At 35.3% G+C, this 9,080-nt stretch overlaps 2 protein-coding genes across 2 annotated transcripts; one reads left to right on the top strand and one right to left on the bottom strand.

Moving 5' to 3' along the window:
• Positions 1–1,673: 1,673 nt before the first annotated feature.
• On the bottom strand, positions 1,674–3,076 carry LOC116172731. Its single transcript, XM_031489997.1, has 3 exons — positions 2,909–3,076; positions 2,153–2,216; positions 1,674–1,914 (listed from the first exon to the last, which is right to left on the bottom strand). The coding sequence occupies exons 1-3, from the start codon at positions 2,970–2,972 to the stop codon at positions 1,689–1,691; spliced, it is 354 nt and encodes a 117-aa protein (XP_031345857.1). The 5' UTR covers positions 2,973–3,076; the 3' UTR covers positions 1,674–1,688.
• A 2,548-nt stretch (positions 3,077–5,624) lies between these two features.
• On the top strand, positions 5,625–8,394 carry LOC116171677 (elongation factor G, mitochondrial-like). The gene is made up of 3 exons (XM_031488647.1): positions 5,625–5,761; positions 5,816–7,643; positions 7,944–8,394. The coding sequence occupies exons 1-3, from the start codon at positions 5,702–5,704 to the stop codon at positions 8,291–8,293; spliced, it is 2,238 nt and encodes a 745-aa protein (XP_031344507.1). The 5' UTR covers positions 5,625–5,701; the 3' UTR covers positions 8,294–8,394.
• Positions 8,395–9,080: the final 686 nt, after the last annotated feature.

Here is a 9,080-nt window from a genome sequence, read left to right as displayed (position 1 = left end):
GTAAAAATGAAAAGATTAGCGCAGAATAGGAAAGGGAGGACTGCGTCAAACCAATCCTAGGATTGTGCACTCTGAGTCATTTATTGTTTCATTTTGAGTTTTGAGCTTGTGTAAAGAATTTTGAATTTAATTAACAATATGGCAGTTAAATCACCTAAATCATCTCAACCATGCTTGATAATACCCAATTGACCATTGCCTGAAATAAGGAAACAATTTGGATTTGATCGAGTTACAAAGTGTAATGTCAGTTCTATTGAATCTTTTTATCTGCAATGTCACTTATCACAAAACTATTTATAGCCACTTTTATAGCTTCTTCTCAAAGTACATTGACCCAGAAATCTTTGAACTATTCCTACAAATAATAATTTGAAAATAAAACCAAAATCGTTATCGAACTATGACAAAGTTTTTGAGGAGTACAGGTTGGGATAGCGAAACAAACATAGCTCAGTCTAGAGTCTTGTATAAAGAAATCTAGTTAACCAAATTACATTCTAATATTTTGTCAACTGAATCTTTCCTGGCATGCCTTCATTTAATCTCAAAAATGTCAAGTTACAAGACATTTACTTGCAGCACTGTCGTCCCTGTTATACTGATAAAATAATTTCTTCCCATCAAAATATTTGTTGAAAAATTAAAAAATGTAGCTTTTACATTTAATTAAAAAAAGTACCTAATATTATGTAAATGGTGTGAACGTAGACAGTGATAACTGAAAGTGAGGTAAACGAAATAAAACCGACCAGTTTTCCAAGTTTTTTTTTTACAGAAACGGGTTTAGGCAGGTATCCTACTGAAAAATTGCTGATTTTACAAAGAAACTTTTAAATTTATGTACGTTTGGTTTGATATAGAAATGTATACACAAAATTAAAAAAAAAGTTGTGGACAGATCTAAACATATGTAATGAAAAACAAGTTAAAAACCACTTATTAACCATACCTTACTATTTATTATTGTATTATTTATTAATATCTGTATCTTGTTAAACTAATTAAAATACTATTGTTATTGTTAATAATTTATGTATAAATTGGCTTGGCCGTCAATAAAAATTATTATTATTATTACCAAGGTTGAAATACAGACCCTAAAAATCACAATAAATCTTTAATTCCTTAGACTTCCCTAATAATATACAATTAATGTCAAGCCGCTTTTTCAGTACTCGTTAAAATAATAAAAAAAATGCAAATATAAGCATGGCCCAAAAGCCGCCGATTCCGTTATACAGTAAAAAATTCAAAAAAGGCTTTAGAGAAAATCACAATCTTTTGAAATTTTTGCTATTTTTATTGAATCATTTTAATCATTTTTTGGATCTCTTTGGGGGTCGTCCATTGATCATGTGAAGTTAAAACATTTTAGCTGAAACACTTTTAAATAAGGCACAAAAATAATAAATGTAGTGCAAGTATCATCTTACTTTCACAATACATCATCAAATGTATTAGAAAAGGGATTAAAAACGCAATAGGCACAATTTGAACATTTATACATTTGCTATCCAGTTTAAGTCATAAATTGCAGGAGTAGTCACATTTTAAAATTATTTACATTAGCCCCTAATTACAATCATGGCCTATTAAAAAATCACTAATACTTTTTTAATCGTAAATAATAATATACACAAAGTTACCATGACCTAATTAAAAGCGGTGAATGCTGATTAGTGTTATCAATATTGATTGTTATATGAAGCAGTGAAGGTGCTATGCAAAAAGCACTGGCTATATAAAGTATCTATGTCTAATGTACACTGATTCATACAAAAACCTAGAATGAGTAACAATAAGAAACCAAAAAAGATATAAATCAGCATGTTAGATTGTAGAATATAAAAAATAAAAAAGTACTTATAGATACATACCTGATGGACAAACACATCTTCTTTGGTGTCATTTCTATGAAGAAAACAATAATTAAAAAAATGTAGCAAATAATAGTATTTAATATGAAAAACTAATATATAAAATACATTATTAATGTACTAAGGACAGCATGCTAACAGTCAGAAATAAGTCCACCAGTAAATTACTGAGAATAATACAGGATTGTGACTATAAATGACAGAAATATGTAAGCATAAAATCAAGAATAGATATCGTTAGTGCCATCAGATGCAAAACAAAATGACCTTACCTGTTTATAAAACCATAGCCGCTTTTAACGTTAAACCATTTCACTGTACCGGTGACCTTGGTTGCTGTAAAAAAACATTACTTAAAACATTGTTCCCGATAAAATCATAGTTGCTGTTAAGATTACAATATCCAAGTGGATAAAACGCGAAAACATCCTACCTATCAAAGGGGCTAACAATAATTTGGAGGTTATCACTGGTGCACAAGGTTAACTTACACACACTGATAGTTATCCAACTTGATTACTTTTACATAATTTTTAAGAAAATAAAAACATGGGTCGTAAAAACAGTTTAAAAAATCACGCGTGGTAAACTAATTAATTTAAATTTTATTCATGATTATATCGTTTGATTTCATTGATGGTAGAGTCAAGGACGATCAACACAAAAGATTGGCAAAAATTATAGACCACAAGCTTAATGGGTGTAATTATCTAAGTTGAGCAAGTTATAGGTAAATGACACTTTGAGTGGGTCGTAGTACGAAATATTTATTTTAAGAATAATGAAAAGATGAATTGAAGATAATGTACTTGTTATTGCACTTATTTTGCATATTTGACGTAAGTTATGACAAGCGCATAAAATTTTTAAAAGGAGCATTTTTGCATTTAAATAATGGCAATAAAAGACTATATCGGCGACAAAGCCAATAAATTAGCCATGTGCCGATTTAAAGATGGAGGAAGCAACGCGGTCGAACGCCGACACGAAATTAAAGTATACACAAAAATGATGTTACAAGCTCTCACCGATAATTTGCTTTCCTTGAGCGGTCGCCTTGTCTTGTTCGGGCGCCTGTTCCGCTTCAGCCATGATGTTATCGGGGCCGGTGGTAAGATTTTCTTACGCCACTACCACTTCAGATGTTGATCTCTATCCAGCTCTTGCAGTTGTTAACAATCGTTAAAAATTTCGGGCTTGGGAGGGTGGCTATGTTCAGCACGGGCAATTTTGGGCGATCTGATTGGTCGCTGTCAATCACGTGACCGCATCTTCTATAATTGGAACTCAAGATGGCACTGTACTGCTGAGATTTTAAATGAAATGTTGCCGCCTTTACAAAATAACGCTAAATGTAGTATTCAAATTCGTCAAATTAAACATGAAAAGGGCGCGAACTCTGCTATTTTATATGTTCTTCTCTCTTCTAACGCACAAAATTCTGTATTTTATTCAATTCCCTTACCGATCTCAGACGTCTCAACAAATCAAAGAACCGATTACACGATGTATATAGAAGTTCATTCGTGCCATTCATATCGAGTATATTTCTACGGAGATTCAAAAGTACCGCGAAACGTCCTTCTTTTCGACTTGAAAGAAATATGGTTTTGCTCGTATAGCTTTTTCCCTAAAATTTCCACAACCTCCCTAATCCATAATATCCACCACATTGTTTGAGATATGTCGCGGCCCAGCGCGATGGATACAAAAGGAGTGGAGATATGTATCCCTGTTAGTGCCTACCAGGGACGCATCTCCACGATAGCTAGTTGACTAAATCCTCGGAGAGGCGGCGACGCCAGGCATGTGCCAAAGTATCAAGCCTTTTCCTCAGAATTGCTAACTGTAAGTGTAGGGTAAGTCAAGGAGTGCGGTATCAGTTTCGGGAGACCTCTAAGATCGACATTACTCCACCATGAGCATTAAATAAAAAATTAATCATCCATTTTTAGCGTAACACAACGAAGTTGAGGTAAAGCTTATGTGTTCGTGTTTCCGTCTGTCCGTCCGTCCGTTCCATCGAGATATCGGCCCCTGGGCCACCTAGAGAATTCGGGTTTTCGCAAATTGATAGCTGTTATGGTCTATATTTGCCCATTTCGATCAGTTTCATTTAACTCCATATTTTGCGCAGACTGCGCAATGGCAACTTTCTTATTTATGGAGATATTTCTTTGAAATTTTAACCACAGACGCTTCTATAGTAAAGTTAAACATTTCGCACATAGTAAAAATTATGTGGGCATGCTAACATTCTTATTTATGGAGATCTTTCTTTGAAATTTTAACCACAGATGCTTCTAGTAAAGACAAACATTTCGCACATAGTAAAAATTATGTGTGGGCATGCGCAGTGATGTATGGGCATACTGCGAAATGGTAACTTTCTTATTTATGAAGATATTCCTTTGAAATTTTAACCGCAGATGCTGCTAGTAAAGGCAAACATTTTGTGTTACGCGGCAATACCCACGAGTGGGTTTTGGAACATTTTTTATTTAATGACCATGAGCAAACAAGAGATAGGAGATAGACTTATGAGGGCAAACTGGAAAGCTTTCTGTATAGCATTGCATTCTCTGCTTGAGCTCGTTTGAAGCAGATATAACAAAAACGACACTTTTTGTCGGGACTTGCGAGCGGAAATCGATTCCTGTTTGAGAACCCTGGATATTGAGTCTAACAATTCCTTCTCTTTGTGACTGATGCGCGCAAGTTGCACAGAAAGTTCTTCGTGAACGTGCTTTTTAATGGATAGCCTAGCCGTATTTGGTAGCAAAGCTACGGGGTTTCGCTTAGTTAGGGCAAAGGTGCTGATTTCTTGGACTCTTGGTCACTGATTGACAAAAGCGTAGCCAGAGCTAAAAATCTTTTAAGGTACGTCCTGGACTCGTCTCCATTTGGGGATTTACTGGTCAGCTGATCACAAAGCAAACACAATAGAGTTCATTCATCGTTCTTATCTTTTATTTATTTATTTATTTATTTATTTATTTATTTATTTATTTATTTATTTATTTATTTATTTATTTATTTATTTATTTATTTTTATTTATTTATTTATTTATTTATTTATTTATTTATTAGTGTTTATTTATAAGATTCAGCTTCAGAATAGTCAACCCGAAAAAATCGTCCTCGGAAGATCTGCTCCTGGAGAATTTTCCCACAAAATATTCGCTCATAATAATTCGTCTCCCGAATATTCGCACCGGAAAACTCGTCCCGGAAGATTCGCCCAAGGAGATGGACTGATTGCCCCGTCAAATTTAATCAGGGCATTTAGGGTTATGTACACATCGTTTAATTTGCATGGTCCATTAACTTGCCTAAGGCATTTAAATTGTATTAACACAGGAAGGTAATCACATGAAATATTGGCTAATACCGTTGACTAAATGCTAATACTGTTGAGTGATTTCGTTATTCAATGCTAATATCGAAAATAACGATAATCGAATCAAAAAACCGGAAGGAAGGAGGAAAGGAAACTCGATCCAGGTAATAGTGACAGAAAATTATTCCAGGGCAAACCATCCAGGAGCGAATTTTGAGGGAGAAGATCTTCCGGGAGTGAATATTCCGCCGGTAGCGAATATTCCGAGGGGAATTTACTGGGGCGAATTTATCGCACAAGCATACTTACTCACCCATTTACTTGCGTCGCTTTCTTTTGAATGCTACCAAAATTTTAATTCTGAAATGTCTTGTTCGACTTGGCAACGTTGGAATCTGCCAAAATTCGCATGTGAACATTTCATAACCTTACATTTTATTTTCCAGTTTTTTAAAAATCTCAAATTGTTGTGTTAATAAATATGATCGCACTCGCGCCTCGACTTCGGTTTTTATCGAATTTTAGTAATAAGCCGTATAAAGTAAGTAAAGGCATTAGTTACGTATTAGTGTTATATCCATTGTATTTCTTTTAGTTATATTCAAAAAGATATGCCTCATATGTAAAGTATGCAGAACACAAACCAATTGAGAAGATTAGAAATATCGGCATATCGGCACACATCGATTCCGGTAAAACTACGTTAACCGAGCGTATACTTTTTTATACAGGCAGAATTGATGAAATGCATGAAGTAAAAGGTAAAGATAATGTGGGTGCTGTGATGGACTCAATGGAATTGGAGAGACAAAGAGGCATTACTATACAATCCGCCGCGACGTATACGATATGGAATGATCATAACATTAACATTATTGATACCCCTGGCCATGTAGATTTTACCGTAGAGGTTGAGAGAGCATTGCGCGTATTGGATGGTGCTATTCTGGTATTGTGTGCTGTGGGTGGTGTTCAAAGCCAAACGCTGACTGTCACTAGGCAAATGAAAAGGTACAACGTGCCATTTTTAGCATTCATCAACAAACTCGATCGGGCAGGCTCCAATCCTAACAGAGTAATTTCACAGTTAAGATCGAAACTTCAATACAATGCCGCCTTCTTGCATCTACCAATAGGATTAGAAGGTGAGCACAAGGGAATTGTCGATTTGGTCAGTCAAAAGGCGATATATTTCAACGGAAACTTTGGCGAATCTGTATGTTACGATGAGATTCCAAAAGATATGCGAGCTGAAAGTGACGACCGCAGAAGTGAACTCATTGAACATTTGTCCAATGTTGACGATAAGTTAGCGGAGTTATTTATGGAAGACAAGCCTGTAAATGAGCTCGATTTACATGCTGCGATTAGACGAACATGTCTAAAGCGTACCTTTACACCTGTTTTGTTAGGGACTGCGTTGAAAAATAAAGGGGTGCAACCTTTATTAGATGCTGTACTGAGGTATCTACCTAATCCAGGCGAAGTGAATAATTTTGCTCTCTGTGAAAAGGACGGCGAAGATACTCAGAAGATAGTTTTAAATCCTGCGAGGGATGATAGTAGCCCTTTTGTTAGTTTGGCTTTTAAATTAGAAGCGGGACGATATGGACAATTAACTTACATGCGATGCTATCAAGGTTCGTTAAAAAAGGGGGATTACATCTTTAATACAAGGACGTCGAGAAAAGTTCGTATTCCACGATTAGTTCGTTTACATTCGAACACAATGGAGGATGTGAACGAAGTTTTTGCTGGAGATATATTTGCGGTGTTTGGTGTTGATTGCGCCAGTGGTGACACGTTTGTGACCGATAATAAGCTCAATTTATCCATGGAATCGATATTTGTACCAGATCCAGTTGTGTCAATGGCGATCAATCCAGTAAATAATAAGGATCGAGACAATTTTTCTAAAGCTGTCGCAAGATTTACTAAAGAAGATCCTACCTTCCATTTCTTCTTTGACTCTGACAATAAAGAGACGATCGTGTCTGGAATGGGCGAACTGCATTTGGAGATCTACGCCCAGAGAATGGAACGCGAATACAATTGTCCGGTAGTTCTTGGTAAACCGCGAGTCGCGTTTCGCGAATCTCTGCTGCATCCTTGCGAATTTGACTATTTGCACAAGAAGCAATCTGGTGGTCACGGAGAGTTTGCACGAGTTATCGGCATATTGGAACCTTTGCCTCCTCAAAAAAATACCACTTTGGAATTTACAGACGAGACTGTGGGTACAAACGTTCCTAAACCCTTCATACCGGGTGTCAAACGTGGTTTCTTGCTTATGTCTGAGAAAGGATTGCTTTCCGGTAATAAACTTTCGGGACTTAAATTCCGTCTTATTGATGGAATGCATCACATTGTGGATTCCAGTGAACACGCATTTTGTCTTGCAGCACAAGGCGCAATTAAAGAAGGTAAGTCTCCACTTGATATACAAAAGAAAAGCAGCATGTCATGCCATCGTCATTCTCTGTATCGCTCCACATAGAGGAGACAGTTGAAAAATTGGTCAGAAGAGAGATTTAAAATGGCGTCCACTGTGGCAGCAGTTCACTTGCACCATCCAAATTTTCACTTTGCAGTGGTTTTAAATTCTCATTTTTGTGGTTGTAAACATGATGGAAGGTAATAATTCATGGCAGTTCAAAATTATATAGAATAGTTATATTTTATACCGTTTTTAATTACTACTTCATACTTAATTTTTTTTATAGTTTTCGAACGGGGTATATGGCAAATTCTTGAACCCATTATGGCTGTGGAAGTGACCACTCCCGATGAATTCCAGGGCTCAGTTATGGCTCAGTTAAATAAAAGACACGGTTTGGTAACAGGCACGGATGGAACTGAAGGATGGGTTACAGTATATGCGGAGGTACCATTAAATGATATGTTTGGATATGCAGGAGAACTTCGATCAAGCACTCAGGGAAAGGGAGAATTTTGTATGGAATATAGCAGATATTCTCCTTGTCCGGCAGAATTACAAGAGAAGCTAATAGAGGAATATCAGAAATCTCTGGGAATTTTACCTGACAAAGCTCAAAAGAAGAAAAAGAATTAATGTGATATTATTTTAGTTGCAAATAACTGATATTTATAATTTTGTATATAATGTATCCTTGTCAATCTGTGAATAAGTGAAATTATATTCATACAAACAAGGTCCCATATATGAGTTTATGATCATAAAAAACGTAATGCTCCTCTTATGCAACACACATTACAATTGTTACTATCGCTAGAAATTCTATTGTGTTGTCATTTTTGAATAATAACGAAATTTTTTCACTCAATGGTGGTCATTGAATAAATTATTAAATTTATTTCTTATTCAATGGTGTTCTGTACCCTAGTAGTGAAATTCAAACTCCGAACCAATTGGAAACATTTTCCCTGAAAATTACATCATTCAATGCTAATTTCAAAAGATAACTAATTTTTTGCTATAACCTACCTTATTGAATAGATAACTGCAACCTTGGTTTGTTTAGTTAATTGATAGAGCGAGTACAGTTACACAAATTGTAAATATTATAATTAATTGAATAAGTTTCAATTTCAAATTTTATATGTACAGGGTGGGCCGTTAGTGTGTGGGTGGAAGATTGTGGGTTTATTAACGCACATGTTTAAAATTCATTGTGCATGTGGGCATGTTGATTGTTGACAACCTAAAAATATTTTCAACAAAATTGCAATTGTTATACAGGGTGATTTATATCAAATTTGCAATTTTTTTAATGGAACGCCCTTTATATTATTGCATATTTCGATTCCTTGATAGATTTTAGTGTGATTTTATGTAGTAGGTACACATGATATCTAAAATAATGAGTTGTTTACCTGCC

This window comes from Photinus pyralis, unplaced genomic scaffold, assembly GCF_008802855.1.
Source record: "Photinus pyralis isolate 1611_PpyrPB1 unplaced genomic scaffold, Ppyr1.3 Ppyr1.4_LG5, whole genome shotgun sequence".
Classification (NCBI taxonomy): Eukaryota; Metazoa; Arthropoda; class Insecta; order Coleoptera; family Lampyridae; genus Photinus; species Photinus pyralis.
The sequence above is the reverse complement of the archived record's forward strand: the minus strand, read 5'-3'. Positions and strand labels throughout refer to the sequence as shown.